The 21,555-nt window shown below is 35.6% G+C and overlaps 1 protein-coding gene across 2 annotated transcripts in view; it reads left to right on the top strand.

Moving 5' to 3' along the window:
• Positions 1 to 19,778, top strand: part of NUP155 (nucleoporin 155) — a 33,051-nt gene extending 13,273 nt beyond the window's left edge. Inside the window, exons 16-35 of one of the 2 annotated variants that reach the window (XM_055698634.1) lie at positions 1,065 to 1,153; positions 3,531 to 3,593; positions 3,696 to 3,846; positions 4,701 to 4,767; positions 5,659 to 5,777; positions 5,972 to 6,075; positions 7,913 to 8,046; positions 9,846 to 10,037; positions 10,689 to 10,827; positions 11,495 to 11,630; positions 12,056 to 12,209; positions 12,470 to 12,574; positions 12,710 to 12,864; positions 13,344 to 13,473; positions 13,736 to 13,849; positions 14,303 to 14,423; positions 15,404 to 15,514; positions 16,760 to 16,896; positions 17,633 to 17,733; positions 18,968 to 19,778. In XM_055698634.1, coding sequence (XP_055554609.1) covers positions 1,065 to 1,153; positions 3,531 to 3,593; positions 3,696 to 3,846; positions 4,701 to 4,767; positions 5,659 to 5,777; positions 5,972 to 6,075; positions 7,913 to 8,046; positions 9,846 to 10,037; positions 10,689 to 10,827; positions 11,495 to 11,630; positions 12,056 to 12,209; positions 12,470 to 12,574; positions 12,710 to 12,864; positions 13,344 to 13,473; positions 13,736 to 13,849; positions 14,303 to 14,423; positions 15,404 to 15,514; positions 16,760 to 16,896; positions 17,633 to 17,733; positions 18,968 to 19,109 — 2,464 coding nt within the window. In that variant the 3' untranslated portion in view covers positions 19,110 to 19,778. The remainder of the gene's footprint in view (positions 1 to 1,064; positions 1,154 to 3,530; positions 3,594 to 3,695; positions 3,847 to 4,700; positions 4,768 to 5,658; positions 5,778 to 5,971; positions 6,076 to 7,912; positions 8,047 to 9,845; positions 10,038 to 10,688; positions 10,828 to 11,494; positions 11,631 to 12,055; positions 12,210 to 12,469; positions 12,575 to 12,709; positions 12,865 to 13,343; positions 13,474 to 13,735; positions 13,850 to 14,302; positions 14,424 to 15,403; positions 15,515 to 16,759; positions 16,897 to 17,632; positions 17,734 to 18,967) is intronic. The other variant, XM_055698635.1, reaches the window with a different exon arrangement.
• Positions 19,779 to 21,555: the final 1,777 nt, after the last annotated feature.

The following is a 21,555-nucleotide window of genomic DNA, read 5'->3' as shown; positions in this document are numbered from 1 at the left end:
TTCACCATTGTGCCAAGGAAATTGATATTCAAATGGGTTTATGCTGTTTAGCTGATGGCTTTTAGTCACAGATGTTGATTGTTTGGTTTGGTTTTGTTTTTTTGGGGGGGCGTTGGGTGGTGGTTGTTGTTGTAATTTATTCCACTACAAATTGAGTGAGGAAGTACGGGCTTCTGCTCTGCTGGAGGATTAATTCGTCATCTGTGTATTTTAAGTACTACATATCTTTGGTATGGTGCATATATGTATATTTTAATCAGCTGCCTAAAACAAATTGGTTTATTGTGGGTCTCTTGGCTGTCCTCACAGGGCATGCAGCCTGGAGGAAAAAAAGGTTTTGGTAAGATACAGCTGTTGTGAGTGATGCTAGAATGGGCAGATTTTTATGTTTGCATTAGAGTTCAAGTGTTACGTTCCCAAAAGCTTGCTTGTCAGTTTCCAAAACTAGTGCAGGTGTTAGATCCAGTCAGCTATTCTCAGAAGGCTGTGAGTAGTTAACTCTTTGTTAAACAACTGCATTACAAGATCAGAGAAAATGTGGATGACAACTCTGGTGGATAACTCTTGAGGGAAGGGTGTTTGCAAGGGAAGATGTAGCAATGTGCTCATGTAGCACTACAAACGAGAGATGGAGAGAAATTACTTGTGGACAATAGAAGAACAAGTGTGGGTCATCTCAGTTGTGTCCTTCTTTCCACTTTCCTATAGAAGCAAACCTTAAAAAAGACACTAAAGTGTAAACCTGATTTTGAGATTTCGTAAATTTCTCCTTAAAGCCTGATCACATCATATCACTGTAGAGCTCAAAACACCAAAAAAAAAAATACTTGTTCATCTAACTTATCTTTACAATTACATATGTTTATGCTTTTCATATGACACGTATTCCATTAGTTTTCTTCCCTTCTATGGAAAATGCTGATCAGTCACAAGTATTTCTGACAAGTTATGTGAGGGTTTTTATTCACCATTTTAAAAGAACCCTGAAATTGCTGTTAATTCCAAAAGACATGAAAATTAAATGGACTATCTATGAAGTGTCTTTTTGTCTTTGTAAATTTTAGGTATGGTGGAGAAGCACAAATGAGATTTCCGTCTGCTCTGCCTCTTCCAAGCAACATTGGACCTGTTTTGGGTTCTCCTGTTTCTCCCAGTAAGTAGCAAGCATTTAATGGTTTTGGACAAGTTGTCAGTTGTTGGGTTTTTTTCCTTTAATATGTTGTATTTTGTCTTCCCACAAGTACTGGTGTTCTTACTGTCAGAAATGGTCCTTGATTTTCCACTCACTGGCTAATTTATTACAGAGTTTCTTCCATTTCTCGAGTGATTTTTTGATTTATTGAGAGGGTAATGTGATCTGGGTGTTGCATATAGTCTATTAAGATGATGTGGAGAAGGTATACATTTGTTGCTGCCAAAGCCACATGAGCAGCCAGGGAACAACTTACCAATACTATAGTTCAGACTTTACAAAGATGAGTTAGTTGTTGTGTGGCTATAGCAGAGTATCTTCTTAGAGTGTCATTGTAGTGCCCCTGCAGATGCTGCTTATGAAAAGAAAAAAAAAATTCTGAACAAGAAAAGGGTTTATTGTTTGGAATGATTTCTCCCTGTAAAAGCTCTTGCTTCCACACTTGGTTTCTGCTTAGCTCATCAGTGCCACCTGCAAATGAGAACAGTGCCTACTGTTTCTCAGAACTTGATGCTTATCGGAGTAGAGGCCTCTCTGTGTTACTCAGGTTCACTCACAACTACAGTTGCCTCAGGAAATTGTCCTTTAACATGTGTTACTCAATTCCAGATCTTAAGGGTTTTTTAAAAAGAAATTCGTGATGATGAATATGGAACTCTGAATTATTTAATTATTTAAAAAAAAAAAAAAAAGTTGGTTAATCTGGCATGTGGCATTCAATTTTACACATCAGACTTGGGGAGAAACTTCCCTTACCTGGGATGCAAAGAAATTCCATTTCAGTACTGTTTTTGACATAGATCCAAATTCATAAGTAGTGGAGAAAGGCATGCTGAACTGGGATGAACTTTTGGAAAATCGGTCAACCCTCTTTCTCAGAATTCTTAACTCATGTTAAAACACTGAAGAAGAGTGGTTTTTAATGCATCAGTGACATTGCGATTGTTCCACACCAGCAGCCTTGGAAAGCAATGTGGGCAGGAGCTGAGGCAAGGCATAAGAATGTAAAATTAAGTCTGAGCTGAAGAGGACAGCAGCTATGGGGAAGACAAATGCTAGGATCAGACTGAGAATTAAAGTAAGGTGTGGGAGAGAGGACAGGAAGCTTTGTAATCAGTGAAATGACTCTTTTTAGAAGCAAAAGTATTTTTCCCAAGTCTGAATGTGTGGATATTATTATCATTTGCTGTCACATATGCCTCTGTGAATCACTGAAACCTAGTATCAAAGCATGTGTTTCAATTTTGCTTCAGTGACATGTTCAGGTGGAAGATTCTTCTGCTATTACTCCATTTGCACAAAGGGTAGAGAACTCTCATGTGAAATGAAGATGCTGATACTGTGGATGTCCCATGTGGTGGGTCAGACAGTGCTGACAGAAATTGATTAGAACACCTTGAAATTTCGCATGTGAAAGTGTTAGCATTACAAGGCCAGGGACCATTACCTTGGTTCCCTTTTTTCTCTCTGTTAGAAGTCTAGTCTGGCATTCACATGCTATTCCTCTGCAAGTTTGTGCTTTGCTTGCCAATACAGTGCGTTGGTACTGTTGAGTGAAGGAATTTGTTGTCCTTTGTGCTATTTTCTCTTGTCCAACTGAGAGAACTGTAGTGAATAAGGCAAGGACTGATTCTTTGATAAAAGCCACATTTTTAAAGTCCCAGTTTTCTTGCCCTTTCTGTGATACATCATCCTACATGCTGATGGTACATGGAGATCTTTGCAGATGACCACACACATTCCTCGTGTTTTGGGGTCTTGGGTATTAATTTGTGGAAGGGTTGGGTATTCACAGCTGTATCTGAGGCTGTGGATAGTCTCAGACTGAATGTTTCAAGTTAACAGCGTTGCTGTAGTGTTTGTCCAACTGCCTTATGTAAAAATCAAGAGTTAATACCAGCTGCTTCAGTTTAGTGCTTTGAAGGTAAAATTAATATACTTTGAAAAGATGTAAATGACTGTGAGTGATTTGAAAGCAGGTCTGTGTCAGGAACGGGAGCAGTCAGAAGGTGAAGAAAAAGAAAAAGTATATGGACAGTATTATATTGAATGCAGGGAACAGGTGGTGTGCAATAAATAACATGTGTATGCTGGGGAAAAAAATTTTTAATAACCAGTTTTGAAAGATGGGTATCCATTTCGTTCACTTAGAGTGTTGAGTTGATAAGAAATGAGTGCAGTTTGGTATTTAATGATATATAAAAGCTGTTGGAATGGTTTTAACTTTAAAGTACTTGATCTAAAAACTTTGCTACTTTCACACATCAATTTTATGGATTATAATTTGGTTTGGGGCTTTTGTTTTTAACAAACTTATCTTTATTTCTTTTCCCTTTAGGTACCTCCTTGACAGTTGATAGTCCATATCCTAATGTTAGCTTTTTAATAACACCTGGGCAAGGTATTGCCGCCTTTTCCTTTGTTGGAGAAATGGAGAATTTTTTTCCAAGTAGGCTTTTTTATTTGCATTCAAATGAGTAATATTTACCTAATTTTACCCTAGGTTTACAACATCCTAGTATGTTACCTCCCATACTTCCTTCTGGGAATTCCACGTCCCACCCTGGTACATCCATTAGTGGAATGATGGGTCCTGAGATAGTATTTTCTGGAAGACACAATGGCATCTGCATATACTTTGGTCGGATTATAGGGTGAGGTGTTTGTTTAAAAAGATTCTGTCACTCGTTTTTTCATAGTTTTTCTTTCCCTGATGCTTGTGGGTGGCAAATTGTATCTTAATAGCATTTAAATTTGGAATTAGTAAGGTGCACTTTTATACTGTGTTTATGAAGTAACCATTAATATGTTCTCTTTACAAGTCTATTAATAATAATAATAATACTTTCAGTGAATGGCTGGGACAGGAAAGTTGTGAGATCAGTGTCTAAGCAATCAAGTATATATACTCAACTCTGAAAACTGTGGTTTTATTTCTCAAATTTGTGAGCTGTATATTTCAAACTCCTATTAAAGGATGAAACAGTAATGCAGAAAGACTTACAGGATGAAAGTCCTGGCTTGATGTCTTTTCTGTTAAGAAACTTTAAACCGAATACTCAGAGCAATGAAGCAAGAGTAAAGAGAATTCTGTTACTTGAATGTTGAATCCTGTGTTACTAAACGCCCAAAGCAAGAACAGAGCTCTTTATATGTTGGTTATGTGTCTGCTTGCTGGTTAGGAAATAAATTTTTGTTATGGTACTTGTTTGCCTAAACTGTATTTCCAGAGAATAATACTGGCTTATATTTAAAGTATTTGAGAGTGTCAAACTTAACTTGAAGTTTTTTTAAATTTGAAATTTTGTTAATTAATTATATCTGTACCATTCAGAAATGTATAAGGGTAACTTTTTTGAATTTTAATTTTCATCCAAATTAAATCCTTATTTTAGACCTTGAAGTAAAAAGCATTACCATGTCTGTCTTAAGAAATTATACATAGAAGACTTGCAAAATGCTTGTTTAAATTACTTGGCTTTTAACACAGTACTCTTTTGTGTTGCAGAAATATTTGGGATGGCAGTATAGTTGTGGAGAGAGTTTTCAAAAGTGGCAATCGAGAAGTTGTTGCAGTATGTGAAAGATTATTTTGTATTTTTAAAAGTTCCTTATGGTATATATTTTAAGCCCTGTCGTAGTTCTGTTCCCAATTACAAACTGTTAAGGAAAATAACCATCATTGTAATTTGAATGTTTTCTTAAGTGCTGCACTTTTAACTGAAGAGTCATTGTAGGTTTAAAATCTTTCTAAGCTACTATTTTGAATGTTACTTTCTAAGAAGCATAACTGAAACTTGATCTCTGCTGTTAATTGGCAATGGCCAGTTAATTGGCAATGGCCATGTTTAGTGATTGTACTTCCTTTATTTCTCCATACCCCCTCCAGACAAAGCCTAAAAATTAAATGCTTTAGTGAGTTAGGATAAAGATTGCAGTTATGTAAGAACACAAAAAGAATTCCAGCATCTTCCTGACTAACATCTTGGTGTTTCACTTTTTGTCCATGATGAAGATAAAATCTTTTCTTACTATGGATGTTATAATCCTGAACTGAGTCATTTCAGCAATGCAAATTAACTGCTACATGAGCTTTCTTCCTCCAGTTGTAAGGTTACTGGGAGACTCTGGAAGACTCTGGCGGTTTTATTCTGTGCCTTAGCCATATCGGTCATTGTGTTAGTTCAGAGTTGGTAATAGTAAAACAGAGCTGATGTGGTTATCAGCGGGACAAAGAAAGTAGCATCTTGAGTACCATGTATCTTCAGAAGACTACTGCCTCTTCACATGTGTGCCCCCTCCCTCAATGACTGTGGTATAAAAATGTTGTGTTCTAGTGATAGCATTACTGTTACGCTATTTGTTTGTTGTACCCTCTTTGTCTTTGTCTTTTTAGTGGCATGAGCTTAAAAATGTAAAGTTTTGGAAACTAAGCTTTCTGTAAAGAAGTGTGCTTTCTTTTTCAGTTAGAAAGCAGCGTTGCATCCCATGTGCTGGAATGTGTCCTACAAGAACTAAAAGGTTTACAAGAATTTCTGTATAGAAATTCACAATTTGCTACAGCAGGAGCCCTCGGAAACCCAAGGTAGTATTAATTCTGTTAAATTTACTAGTAGCATTTAAGGTCCAGCTTTTGAAAAACTATACCATGTGTATCTGTGTTGAGTTGAAGTTTATGTATGGTCTCCATCTTCAGCAATTGGGGGTTATGTTATATTTAATCTTCAAAAGGTACAGTATTTGTAATCATTAGCATTTCTCTTTGTTTTGGAATTGCAGTTTCAGCACACCAGCCAATCTGCAACAGCGGCTACTGGGTTTCATGCGGCCTGATGGTGGAAGTTCTCAGCAAGTCCAGCAAGAACTCCAGAGGAAATATCATGGTATGTAATTACTTCTGAACTGGAAGTATCAGGGAATGGTGCATTTGGATGTTGCCTTTCTCGCTTTTCTTGTTAAAACTGCTGAATAAAAATGCCCTTTTTCCATACAGATTTGACGTTAATCAACATGCCATACTTCGTAGTAAGTTCTTCACAAGCAGCACTGTAGTTTGGAAAATAGCTTTGCTAGCACCTTGCTTTTGCTTCCATACCATATTGTACTGTTCCATCAGGAGCAGTGCCTCTGCAGTGATGTTGATGTGAAAAATCATTTACATACAACTGTACTAGATATGAAATATATACCCAGAATGAAAATTTAGATCTAGGTAGAGAAACATTCCAGCCTTTAGGCTGACTGGCAAGAGACTTCATTTGCTACATGCTGCATGTTACCTTTAATGGAAATTGAAAGCTTTAGTATTGCAACTAATCAGAGCGATCCACAAAGGTGAATCTCTCTCTGTGAAGAGAATCTGGGTTTCAGAATGGTAACATCTAGTAGTACTGAACCACTGCAAAACACAAGTTGTATGTCTCAATTTATTAAGTTAAAATAAAAGTGTTTGAACCTTCATGCACTTTTAAATTCTCTCATACAAAGAGTGAAATTTCAGTTATGTGTAGATACGGGTCCTCTTTATCCTATTTTCCCCATTCAGATAATCTTGAACCAGAGGTTTCTTTGCATACATGTGTCTCTTTTTTTTTCTTTTTTTTTTTCTTCCTGATGTTCTCCATATTTCATAAGATTGTTTCATCTCCTCATTACGATACTTTGTAGCTGCACATCTGTTTATGTTTTTAAGATAACAGTTTTTAAGCAACTCATTTGCAAGACAAGTGAGTGTGTTGTCCTGTCAAGAAGAAATACTGTAACGCAAGTTCCCAAAGTTACAGTCACTGAAATGTCTAAAAACTTTGTTTAGAGATAGAGGCCTGACACACAGCCCATTTGAATTCATGTCCTCCTATAGTGTAGCTCTTGTCCAGCATTTGCAGGCCAGTTGGGAAATGTTGCTGATGTGTATACAGAATTGACTATGGTATGTGATCCTGGGTTTTAATTTCTAGTTAATTTCTGTAGTGCTCAGTTTAAATAGTGTGAATGTAAATATTTTTTTAAAGTCATTATGTAGAATTTGATAGACATTTAATAATTGTTTTTGCATGCATTTCAAAACCCATAAACCTTTTGTATTGCTGAATGACCCAATGTAATTGCTGCTTCATTTCTGAACTGTAAGCACTCAAAAGTAAAGGCATAAATTGTTAGTTATCTTTCACCCATGCAATAAGTAAGTCCATATTATTCTTTCAGTGAATATAATACATCTTACCAGATTTAAATGTTATAGTTTTCAGAGTAGTTGCTCCTTTAAAGATAGTTTAGATAGTGTTGACTGAAGCTGTAACTACAATTGTTCTTTCTAAAAGCAAATACAGGCAGTCAAACAAAGTGCATATGTATGGTTTTAATTGTACTTCTTTTATGTTCATCATAAATACATTTATAGTAACTGTTTACAAAAAATAAGCAAAAATTTTAAGACTGATAGGTAAATCCAGTGCACTCAGATGAAGCTATACTTCTTTTTCAGAAAGTACTGCTCCCTTTTGCACAGTTTGAAATAAATGTTAACAGATGGTATTTGTTTTGGGGGAAATGTTAACATGGCACTTTTCTCCAAAGAGATCTAGACAGCATTAATCAAGAATGGAAGAGGGAAAAAAAAAAGATATTTAAGGAGATTGTTATTTTAACACCTCAAAAACTTACATGCTAATTTGAAACACATAGAACAGTTACTTATTGTCAGTATTTTTGCATTAACAGCTGAGGCACAGCTAACTGAGAAAACCTCACTTCAAGGCATCCAGCAACTTGTTCACAAAACTTGCCAGGCATTGGCTCTATGGAAGTTGCTGTGTGAGCACCAATTCAGTGTTGTTGTAGGCGAGCTTCAGAAGGTACGATCTGAATCATACGATCTTAATTTTGTTTGTATTTAACATCTGAATTTCTTTTGCTACCTAAATATTCCTAAAGGAGTATTACTTTAATTCAGCAAGAAACATATAATGAATTTTAAACCACACATGGTTTTTTATTCAGGTTGCAAGTATTTATTTTTAAGAAACTAAGAAGTAGTATTGACTTCATCAACTAATTTTAGCAGTTTGGAAGTGTCACTAACAATAGATTTTATTTTACTTTTATTGACAATAATGAGTCTTGTTTTATAAAGTACTGTGTTGTCACTTTAAACACATTCTGCAAATTGTGCTGAAAAGAATAGACCGTTGTTGTCCAGCCAAGAGGAACTCAAACTTTGCCTTGGTGGTGTTAAATGTTTAAGTGGAGAGCAGTAGGGTTGTAGAATTGCAAACCCCTGCACGTTTTTGTAAATTAAAGAGTCCAGAATGTATCACAGAACAGCTGAGGCTGGAAAGGACCTTTAGAGATTATCTGCTCCCACCCTGCTCAAAGTAGGGTCAGCTAGAGTGGCCAGCACAGGGCCATGTCCAGTAAGATTTTTAATATCTCCAAAAGTGGAGACTCCACAGCCTCTCTGGACAACCCATTTCATTGTTCAACCACCTTTAGAATAATAGAATTATTATTATGTTTAGGTGTAATTTCCTTTGCTTCACCTTTTGGCCATTGCATTGTGTCCCATTACTAGGCACCACTGAGAATAGTCTGGCTCTGCCTTGTTTACACCTGCCCATAAATATTAGTAAGATCCCACACACTGCTCCCTGCTGAGGCTTGTGTTCTCCCGGCTAAATGATTCCAGTTCTTTCAGCCTCTGTTTGTAAAGAAGGAAACTTACGGAAGTATGGATCCTACTGCTGTGTACCCTTTACTAATGTTGAATTTGCATCTAGCCCTTGAAGAAGCTATTGATTTGAATACTAGGCATTCTGTCCTAGTACTTCATAGGAAAATAGATGGTTTGGCAAATCGTGTTCTTTGTTGATAATAAGAACAATTTTTTAAACTTTACAAATGCACAGAAGCTGGAGCTCTTCACACCATTGCTTTGGAGAGTTAGCATGATTTCTAACACAGGCAGCTTTTCTCTTGTGTTGGATAAGAAGTTAAGGAACTTTTTAACAAACAGAACCTTTTCCTCTGTCTTCAGTAGTTTCAGAGTTTTTATTAATAGTATTTTCATGCTGTTAGTGATCATTCATAGACACTACATAGACTATACTGGCAACTATGTAAGCAAATATTCCTAATTTTTTTAAAATCAATAACATTCAATGTAATTTAATATAAAAAACATAAGAGTGCAGACATCAAACTTTTAAAATTCCTCCTTTTTATGCATCTGTAATTTTTTTCATCTGTGACAGTACTCAGATAGCTCCCCTTACTAAAAACTAACATAGTCATTTTATAGGGTGTGCATTCTGACAGTGTCCTGTGAAGGGGAACTGCTAATTCCATTCTCATTTACAGCGATCTGAAACAAAAGTGACCATGGTAAAGATGGCAGCAGCAGTCTGCTAAGTTCTCACTGTTGTTTGGCACCCAAGGGTCTAGTGCCTTCATTGATAGGCCTTTCTTTATTATTTCCATTTTGCTATATAATGTTTATTTTAAATAACGTATTTCTGTACTGTGCACTTTAGTCATTGGAGTTCTGTATATTTTTATTTGCTGAAAACAGTTAATTTTGCTGCTGTAGCATTGTGACATTTCTAAGCAGGATAAAGTAAAAGCTTTGGTGAACCACTTAAATTCTGTCTATTTTCAGGAACTTCAAGAACAGCTAAAGATTACTGCTTTTAAAGACTTGGTCATTAGAGACAGAGAGCTGACTGGAGCACTCATTGCTTCTCTCATTAACTGTTACATCAGAGATAATGCTGCTGTGGATGGCATCATTGCCCATTTGCAAGATATCTGTCCTCTTCTTTATAGCACTGATGATGCTGTGTGTTCCAAGGTAAGCTCGCTGCCAGACTCTACAGCACCAAAACGCAACATCAGAGCATGTTCAAATGAGGAGATAAGTTGGGCAGCGTATGAGTCATTATGCTCAAGTAGTTTTCAGGAGCACAGGAACTAACAAAGGCAGGTTGCGAACATATTTGTTATCTTGTAGTTGATTAATGCTGAAGATTATGTGAGCTCTGGTTTGAAGCATTTGCAGTTATTTGTAATGTTCATAGGATCTCTACCTCCAATGTGATGTCCAATAAAACTGTAATCTTGATGTTGATAAAACATGTTCTTCCTCGGCATAGTCTTGTTTTCTGTCTGTTGCCTAGTTTCATGGAACTTGTGGAAACATAATTGTGTTTTAAGAACTTCAGTCTGTGAAGCTCTTCAGATAGCTTTAAAAAAAAGTAACTGGTGAGGGGAGGATGGGGAACTAGCTGGTTGTTAAAGTCTTAAGCCCTTCTTGCTACTGTTCGTATGCAATCTTTCTGCTGGAAACTTTGTGTTACCAAGTGTTGAGAAACTTTTTCAGAGGATGATGTTTCTACTGTATCAGTTTAGAAATTTGGAGTAACTCATTAACAATATCCATAAACTGTTTGTGATGTGATGTGTTCATGTGAAGTATTTCCATTTTCCCATCATTTGTCTTTAGGCAAATGAACTGCTTCAGCGGTCTCGGCAGGCTCAAAGCAAACAAGAAAAAGAGAAGATGCTAAGAGAGTCGCTGAAAGAGTACCAGAAGATCAGCAATCAAGTAGACCTTGCTAATGTTTGTGCGCAATATAGGCAAGGTAAGAGGCAATCACTGATCGTGTTCTCGTAAATTATTTCTCTAGCATCCTTCTGTGCCATCTTCTTTTTTTTGTTTTGTTTACTCACTTTCAACTAATTTTGTAGTGTTTCACCATATGTGGTTTCTTAGTAACTCTTACAATTAATGTATATCAACTCATTCTTGTTTAAAGCCTTTCTAGATTTCACCAACCAATCAAAAAAAACCCTATTTCTATAGTAAAATATTCCTATCCACTTGTTTCACGTTGCAGTGCCCATTTGTTTCATATACATGTTAAAAATGCTTTCAGGAAAATTGTTGGGCTGTGTGTAGGCAGAGGGTAAATAACTATACTGTTGCAGGAAAGGTTGTATACCTGTATACCAAATACGTTGTTTGAAACATAGTTCTGAATCCGGTTTTGTGCAACAGAAGCTAGTATATAACTTAAAGGTAGATACAACTGTTGTAATAGTCAAGATTTTCAGCCTCTGTACAAACATGTAACTTCAAACTTGCATATAATCCCCACGGGTTAGACGGAAACCTTTATACGATCAAGACCAGAGTGAATAGGGTTTATTTTTTCTTGCTTGATAAAATGGGAAGTGTTGATGTCACTTTACCGTTCTGTTATAGATTTAATACAACAATGAACATCTATCTATTGGGTTTTTTTCTAGTGCGTTTCTATGAGGGAGTGGTAGAACTCTCTCTCACAGCTGCTGAGAAGAAAGATCCACAAGGCCTTGGCCTTCATTTCTATAAAAATGGAGAACCAGAAGAGGATGTTGTTGGACTGCAAGCTTTTCAAGAGAGGCAAGTTTTCAGGATAATTTATGACCATTATATGGGGTACTTTATTTCAAGTGACTAAATTTTGAGGAAGGTATGCAGGGTAATGACAAACAAGTATTTTATAATAGGGGACACAATACAGATGTTTTTGTTCAGCATGCTCTCCTTGGTTGTCGTTAATATGGCATCAACTTAATCTGGAACAGAGCGTAAACTGATAGTTGCAGAAAACACTGGGATCTGAAAGTTACAGAAGTATTTGTGAGAACGGTGATGGAGAGCAATCAAGATTGTAGCAACTAGCTGACAATAATCTGTGACCTTTTTAAAATTTTAGCAATTGTGTTTACAAAGGCACACAATAACAACGTTTGAGAAGAGTACAGTATTTCATAGATGGTTGCAATGAAAATTGTAAGACTTATTTCCATTTGCTCCATTTACAGATTGAACAGCTACAAGTGTATCACTGACACCCTTCAAGAGTTGGTGAATCAAAGTAAAGCTGCTCCTCAGTCTCCCAGTGTACCCAAAAAGCCAGGTCCTCCAGTGTTGTCATCTGACCCCAACATGCTGAGCAATGAAGAAGCAGGGCACCATGTAAGAAACTCACAAAAAAATCATGACTGCACTCCAGAAATCAGTGTGATTTGAAGTGGTGTAGAATTTATTATTTTTAAAAAATTATTATGGAATTGTTTAGCAAAGTATATGAAAGTCACTTGGCTTCTTTATGTACAAAGTGTTCATAGAAACGATGACATGCAAATAACGTGAACCTAAGTATTGTCACATGTATTCAGTGCTTGATGTAAGGTAACTGCTTCTGGAGTAAGAGCTTTGGCCTTCTCTTCCCTTAGTTTGAACAAATGCTGAAGCTGGCTCAGCGTTCAACAGATGAACTCTTCAGTATTGCACTTTATAACTGGTTGATACAAGTGGACTTGGCAGACAAACTGTTACAGGTGAGCTTATCACTGTACAACAGAGTAATTTGTTGGAGAATTCCACTGAACTGGAAAAGTTAATTCGAATAATGCTGATGCTTTAAAAAAGAGAAGAAAGCAAGAATATAAATGTTATCTTTATGACTTCTGCAGGTTACTGCCCCCTTTTTGGAACCCTACCTTGTGCGGATGACCAAGATTGACCAAAATAAAGTCCGTTATATGGATTTACTGTGGAGATACTTTGAAAAGAACAGAAATTTTAGTAACGCTGCCAGAATCTTGGCTAAGTTGGCTGACCTGCATAGGTATGGATCATGTGTGATCTGTTGCATGTATCAAGAAAATTGGGGAAAAACCAAACTAAAATCAAGACCTTATGTGTAGGTATTTTAAGAAAAGGCCAATGCCCAAGGATGTTTGCTAAAAGATTTTTAAATGATTGGAATATATTAGCTTTTAATTCAGGATGTTAGTGGAAAGAAATTTTATGTTTATTTTATATATTATACAGTAGCTTGCAGTGTATATCCTGTTATAAGTACCACATATCAAGCAGTCATTTTTTTTACAGAATTTTATAATGAGATAGGGTAATTGAGAGTGGAATGAGAAGTACCCTTGAACTGATCCTGCAACAGAGATGGGGTTTTATGGTTCGATAATGTCCTGCACAATGTAGTAAAATCAGAAGTCACTTAGTAATTCTCAGAGTCTAGTTAGAATATAATTAACCCTCAAATAATTATAGTAGGTACTCATTTTATTTTGAATATTTGTTTTGCAGCACAGAAATTTCTCTTCAGCAGCGTCTTGAATACATTGCACGTGCCATTTTGAGTGCCAAAAGTTCCACTGCCGTATCCTCTATAGCTGCAGATGGTGAATTCCTACATGAACTAGAAGAGAAGATGGAAGTAAGAAAAAACATTAATCTAAGCTACACTCTAAATGTATTATTTCACTTTGTCTCATTGGCACATGATAATTCTATTACCAGTTATTTAGAAACAGTTTTCTGTGCTTTTTTCCCAATGTGGCATGGTAATGTAGTTCATAGGAGACTCTTGAGGTGTAAGGCAGTAACGTTTTGACATTTAAAGAAGTTAACTCTGTGTGTATTTTAAGCTTTGATTAAATTAATCCAATCTTGAAATACTTTTATTATTCTTAAACAAGGTTGCAAGGATACAGCTTCAAATACAAGAAACTTTACAACAGCAGTATTCCCATCATTCTTCAGCACAAGATGCAATCTCCCAGCTTGATGCTGAGCTGATGGATATAACCAAGGTGAATAAAATCTCTATGTATTAAAGGTCAATTTATCACATTTTTGGGGAAAAAAGTTTTGCAAAGACTAACCCTACGCTGACTAGGGAAGGTAATAGAGAGACAGTTTGGCATTCCTGGTCTGAGAATGTCTGTTATCCTAGACTGTCCTTCTCTGTACTTTCAATATTCCTTCAGTCTGTAGAACTCTTAATTTCTTCCATGTGTTTGTCTTCTTTATTAAGCCTCTTAGATTGCTTCATTTCTTGGGACAATGGTTAGAAAATTAACGGTATTAATTATAATTTTATATAAAATTGAGGATTGTATTTAATAAGTAAAACTAAAGGTGGTAAAAAGAGTAATTTACTAATCCAAAATCTACCATACAAAATAAAGAAAAGCTGATTATAAAAATTTCCTTTTTGTTTATTTATTTGTGTGAAATGTAAAGCCTGGTAATTTTTCTTCCAGCTGTATGGAGAATTTGCTGACCCTTTTAGGCTTGCGGAGTGTAAGCTTGCAATTATACATTGTGCGGGTCACTCTGATCCTATCTTGGTGCAGACTCTCTGGCAAGAAATCATTGAGAAAGGTAGGTCTTAATGGACTAGGAGTGGTACAAGCTAGAACTACAGGAAAATAGGTTTTAGGACTGACTGTGTGCTTCTACTGATATGCCGTCCAACTGAGATGCATCTTTGCTGGACTATTCTGTAATGTATTTGGTAAGCAGAGCTAACTAGTAATTCATTAATGCTAGGCTTGTATGCCTAAAGGACAAAAAGTAATATTTTTACATATACCTTGGAATATATTGCATGTATGGCTTCAATAATCACATTCCCAATAACGTTTAAGAAGTCATTTCATCCCTTCTTGTTCTTAGATGCCATCTTATATGGACACTGTGAAATATCTGCAAAATTTTGTCTGAAGGTTTCACTATTAGGAAATTATAATAAAATTGTTAAACTTATAATAACAAAGATTAAGCAAACGTCAGAGTCCTGCATTTTTATAATGTCGACAGGAGTGGAAGTGTCAGGGTTTTATCCACTTTGAGAGAAGCAGAGCAGTAGGCACAGAACAGCAAGCCTAGCCGCTCAGCTGTGATAATCTGCCTCACTCTTTACCCTGAGTTGGTAATTCTCTCTCTCTTCCCATTTGTTTTTTTCTTTTTCATGGGTTTTGTGCTTGAGGACACCATTGTGCAAAACAACATTGACAGTAATTTGAGGGAAAAGCTATGTGTAGTAGTAGGGGTTTTTTATGGATATCTTGTGTTTGGTGGTGGGGTTTTGAGTTTGTGTTTTTGTGGTTGGGCTTTTTTTCAGTGTTTTTTTGTAGATTTGCATGGAACTTCAAGGAAACATAAAATGATGTGTGAATATATGTGTACACACACCAGAGAAAGTGGTATTTTAACTTCCATGTGCTGATTTTGCATTGACAATAGCTTAAGATTTTGATGTTGGTAAATTTGAAGTAAATTTAAGTACCTCAGTGTCGTTGTATGTAAATGTCCAACTTTTTTTCTGGAGTCACCGCTAAATGATTTCTTTTCACTTTCAGAGTTGAGCAATACTGTGTCTCTGAGCCCTGCTGACAGAATGCAAGCGCTTAGTCTGAAGATGGTATTGCTTGGGAAGATATATGCTGGCACACCCCGTTACTTTCCTTTAGGCAAGTTGTTTAGCCTGTGTATACAAATGGGTCTTAGATTTCTTTTAGCCTCTTAAAAAGTTTTAACCTAAGAAATATCTTCCAAAAAGAAAAAACCAAAAGGAAAAAATAATGATAATTTTGTGATACATAATTACTGTAGTAATCTGTTGCTTCAGCTACAGCAAAAACAGTCACAAATAATTTCGACAGTCAGTAGTGGTGGAGTTGATCTTGAGGGTAGCTCAGTAGTGCTTTTCAGTTTTGTCCAAGAAATGAGGAACAAAAGCTTTGTGATAGTTGCTTATTATTACAGTAACTTTGACAAGGGATTGAGGGGAGGGAGTTACACAAAAAGTAGAAATAGAATTCCTATTGGCATTTAGCTTTATAAACACAGTATAACTGTTACAATTATGAAACCATTACAGTTTTTACAAGTACAGTTTTTCTTAGAATTTTGCTAGGGATTTAACCCGTTTACAGTTTTTCACGCTGATTGGGAAGTAAATAAAGCTTAGAAGGCAGCAACAGTTATCTTTGGATAGCTGTGCAGATCCCATTTTGGAAAGTAATGAAGTTTTTATCAAAATAAAAAAATGTGTATTTATACATTAAAAAAAATTAAGCAACCACGTTTATCTGCTGTCTTTTGAAGTATCTGCTACTGTCATCAGGGGCAAACTCTTAACAACATCATTCAGGAGACCTCTAGATAATTTTTGGAGCCTCTTTGAGATGCTCACATGTTTTGACAACGTGGTATTACATAAAAACGTGGAAAATACATTGTTCAGCACTAAATGATCTTTTAACAATACTGAAATATTGTAAAAGAACATTTAGTGCTGAACAATACATTGCTTATTGTCACTGACATTTAAACATGATAAAAGATGCAGAATAGTTGCTGGCTATTCTAGCAAATGAAATACTAGTGTGTACTTTTGTGCTGAAACAGAAGTTAATGAACTTTTTCTTAACAGCATAGTTCTGTGGCAGAACTGTAATAAAGTACTCAGTGTAAGTAATCAGTCATGCATTGTTAGTAGCTTAATACCATCTTTGGAAGTAGTTACATTTTACGTAACCTTCCCACAGTGCAGACTGGGGAAACTGTTAGATGTGCTTCACAGAAGAAAGGTACTCACTGTGTGGAAGATGGAAAACTAACATTGGAGTAAATAATCACTTTTAAATGCCTTTCTTTGTTAGACTTCCATTAACAATTTGGAATCTAAACATCCCATTATTTTTGTCCTCCAGATTTTTTAGTGCAGGTTCTAGAGCAACATGTCTGCACTTTGAACTGGTATGTAGGTTTTGTAACACATACCATGCAAGAAATTGGAGTGCCATTGCCAAGGCTGCTTGAAGTCTATGACCACTTGTTTAAAGCACGGGTAAGGAAAATAAAAACAAAATAAAAACTTTGTTTCCAACTACTGTCAAGGTCTGTCTTTAGTGGGAAACATCATGTAAGGTGCGATATATCAAAATATCAACTTCATAGTTTTTGTTCTCTTTTTCTACTTAAAGGCTCTTAATGCTGTGGGTTTTTTCCCCTGGGGGAAACATGAGGAAAATTGTTAATCCTTTTACTTCATCTAAAACTTATTTAGGATTAAATAGGATTAGAATTGCTATGTTGCAGAAGGAACAGCATCTCTCGAATACATTAATTTTGTTTCCTGTTAATGATTAGTATTTGTTACTTCACTGCATCTTGTCTAATCTATTGATACAGTAGGCATAAAGAATAAGAAGACTTGTTTTTAACTTTTGGTTTATACAACAGACTTAAACAGAATTAAAACAAAGAGAATTGACTTGTTTCTTTTTACCCAGATTCCTTACAGTGTAAGGGGTTCAGAACTAAAATCTATTACTTTACAGGTTGTTAGGTAATGGAAAACAGTTAAATTAATGCATGTTTTAGCACTTAAAAGTCAAAATGCTACTTAAATACAGACTCAGTACAGATTAAAATAGAATTCTCATTTATTTAAGTTTTTGTTACAATGAATAAATAATGACCAAAGCTGGCAACTTGTGTGCGTATACACACACATACTTTTTATTTTTCATGTCTCCTTAATATTTGTCTCCTTAATATACTTTGGAATTATTTTTTTTTAGGACCCATATTGGAATAGAATGAAAAAGCCTTTACACCTTTTAGAGGCAATTTATGTATTATTATCAGGATATGTACATGATCCAAGCAAAGTACTTTGGAGGTAAGAAAGGCAACTATGTCCTAATAAATAGTGACAAGATATAAAATGTCCTAAAGCACTGCAATTCAGCAATCCTCAAGGCTTTGCTTTTCTTTTGTGTGAATTTAGTATTTCTTTACTAGCAGTGATGATGAGACTCCTCATTCAAAACCAGTTGGTAGAAGCTTGTGGGGTCCTCCCCATAAACTACTTAAGTAAAGATAATTTCTCCTGAAGATTCAGGAGAAACTGAGAGGATTATTATTTAAATTTTGGCAGCATACTTTAAGGAGTAGTACAGACAAATTTGAGGCAATCTGGGAAAAGTGGAGAAAAATGAGAATCAGGCATTTTGTGGGTTAAATGGTGTATTGTTTAATGGAGAAAGGCTAGAAGCACTGAGTTCTTGGTATTCTGGAAAAGACAAGACTAAACGTGAGGATAGATCTTCCCAAACTGTTTTTAAGAGGTTAGTGATGAATTACTCCAAGACTAAAATTCAGCTTAGTCTGCAACAGGAAAGAGTTTAGGGAAAAGATTCTAGCTAATAGCGATGTACTTGTTCAAGTTGCCTGCATATTATGGGATCTCTAGCTTTGGCAGCTTTTGTGAATAGACTCTGTAAACTTCAGTCAGAACAGTCTTTTCTCAGAAACAACAAGCAGAACTAGGCAAAGCCTTAATAACTCTTCTCACCATAAATTTTTCAGGTTCTCTTGAAAATAATACGTGTAAATATCCCCTTTTCGCATACAGAGTTTACATCTATCTTTTCTCATTTCTTTGTTCATTTGCAGTTGGCTGAATTAAATAATCTTAACTAGAACTATAGCAAATGTTATCTAATTTTAATATGTACTTACATATTAATACCTAAATCATTGTGATTTGATACTATTTTAGATATTTAAATATCTATCTAAATTAATAACTTATACATTGATTGTATTAGTATCTAAATTGATATCTACATATTTAAATATTCCACATTGCTATTAACTATATAATGTTTTATTGTTTGTTTTAAATATCAGATAAATAGTAATTATTAATTTGTTTTCCTATTAGGCCTTAGTCACAAACATTAGATTTCAAAAATCAATCTTTCTAATAAGTAAGTAAATACTTAAAAGTAGCTGACGTCTTGCTGATACGTTATTCTTTTAAAACACAAAGAATGCTTGCTTTCTATTTCAGATTAATTCAAATACACAGAAACAAAACAGAACTTGTTATTATTCTGTTTTCTTTACAGGCAACGATTCACAAATGTTTGCTTGGATGCCATTAGTTGCTACCTGGTTGAACTTCAGTCTATGAGCCCGACGCTAATGGTGCAGACTGCTGTTGGGAATTTTAAGTCACTGCAGGCTAAATTAGAACGGCTTCACCAATAACAGAATCATTAGGTCAGATAAAATGTGCTATGAAATAGAAGTTCAGATCCTCAGAAAGAAATACAGAGAAAGTTTTATCTTGTGCTGTAGTTAGAAATTGTGTGGCCTGTATTTGTGTTATTCTAAAGCTATCTACAAATTGTAGAAGGTAAATGTGATTAATAGAATTTCTTTAAATACTACAGATAGAAAGTTTTTTTTCACTCTGTTGAAATGAAATACATTGTGATCTTTCCCTTGAGGATTAAAAATATTTGGAAAATATATATATTTTTTTTAATTAAGTAATGGGGGAAAAGTAGGATGTAAAATCTACTTGATAGTAGTTTTCCAAGTATCAAAACGAGGAATGACAACTGAAGAAGGCAAGGTGATGATAAAAGCATATCTGTATGGCGTCAGGTGATAATGTGGTCATATGGGGAAGCATTGATGCAGTTACAACTCTGCGTGAATTGTTGCCAGGTCTTTCGGTAGCAGATAATCATTATTTCATGACTGTCACATCACTGTCACTTTAAACACAGCCTGGTATAGAATGTTTGGGATGAAAATGCAGAAACTAGAAATCTAATTTGTATTGCAAATGAAATACCATCAATTTTTATTCCCTATTCTATTTTAAAAAAATTTTGTACAATTTAAAAACAAATAAAGATGTCAGAAAGTGACTTTCGTCTATACTTTCATTACACGCACACAAGCACCAAATTGTGTCTATTCCTTAAAAGGACCAAAGCCTATGCATCATCCTGTATGCATGCTGCTTAAGATTTTTTAAATCTCATCCTACAAGGAAATTTGTTTTGTCTCTGTTTTACTGCTATGCATTATGTGCAACATAAAGTCTATATAATGTGCACAAGAAATTACCAGTTCATGCTGGTCTTTAGTCTTTCTTAAATAACTTCTTCGTGCAAGTAAATGATCAAAGCATTTGGAGAGATTTTTAGTGAGGGAAAGAAGCAAATATCTTAGGCCTACAGAGTAGATAGATGTTTCAGGGGTTTTTTTCCAAGGAGAATGAGTAGTTCATACACATCACAGGTGTTCAAAAGACAGAAGAAAATAAGTGTGGATTAAGACATTTACATGCAAGTTTTCTACATAGAGCCTTTACTACCAGAGCCAATTACTGTGCTCTAAAGTTTTGTTTAAAGCGCAGTCATTAAATTTCTTTCCCTGTGAACTGCCAGGTACATTCTGGTGATTTTAAGCGGGAGAATGCATCCAGTGAAGTAATACATAAAGTAAAATAAATCTCTTTTTTTCTTACCTCTTGTTAGATCAAAATAGAGCTGAAATCTTAATACTGGCTTTTCTCTTGTCAGTGTTGATACTTCCTCACAGATTTATTTAAATAGAAGAATTACTGTATGTCCTGAGAAAAAGATTTGCATCTTTCCATTGAAAAATGGGCCATATACGATTTATTTAAAGAACAATGTGGTCATGTTTGTCTAAAGAGACCCTTATGGTTAACTTGAGGATGTACTAAATCCTTGAATGGGTAACATAGGGAATGTGCTAATTGTCCAGGCAACGGATATGTTCCTGGAATTGTAATGAATATGTAAATGATTTATTGGAAAGTTAATGAATAGACATGAGTGACTTGTATAAAGAGGAGGCTAAAAGGTGCCCTCGGTGTGCATGACTTGGGTGGAGCGATCCTCCATGCACCCAGCGCTGCCAAATAAAGATCACCTCTGCTTGCTCGTATATTGGTGAAGTGATTCTTTAAATCACCGTATAAAGTATACTAGCTTTAGAGATTACAAGTTGTTTTGTGCTGATAGCTATGTTGCACAGCACGGATGCCATGTATATTTACCCTGGTCTTGTTAGTACAGTTCTCTTCATACACCATACAAGTAGTGTCCCAAGTCTTGCCTGATGTATTAGCTTTTATTTCTAAATGTTACCATTTCTACAGAAGTATGTTGTGTTGAGACATACTCTGTGATCTAGGTAAGTAGATTTCCATTTTCAAAGCTGGAGGAATGACTGAAGAATTTGGAACAGGCACAAGTCACAGACTTGAGTTTAAGCTCATCTTTTTTTCTCCCCCCACCCTGTCAATAGAATGACTGGCAATATTACCGGTTTTTCAAAGTAAGAGGATTTCAAAGTGTATAAAGAGTTATCTTTGATATTTTCCAGATGTGAAACAGAAATGTGACTCAACAGCACTTTAACAATGCTGCTAAGCAGGTACTCTTATTAGCAGCGCTGGGGTTGCACTGGGGCTTTTCCACTACAAAACTTTCAGAGGCTATATACCATGAAGTTACATATATTTACGTGAGATTTCCTGGAACTCATTAACATATGCAAGTGTCTGTTCCGCATGGATAATTGTCTTTCCTGGTGGTCTCTGGGTGGCGGTGGGGTCTTCCACAGTTGCCATTCTCTTGTAACTTTATCTTTTACCTCTTTAACTCAC

Source organism: Falco cherrug, chromosome Z (genome assembly GCF_023634085.1).
Source record: "Falco cherrug isolate bFalChe1 chromosome Z, bFalChe1.pri, whole genome shotgun sequence".
In the NCBI taxonomy this organism is placed as follows: domain Eukaryota; kingdom Metazoa; phylum Chordata; class Aves; order Falconiformes; family Falconidae; genus Falco; species Falco cherrug.
Note: the sequence above shows the minus strand (reverse complement) of the source record. Positions and strands in the feature narration are given on the sequence as shown.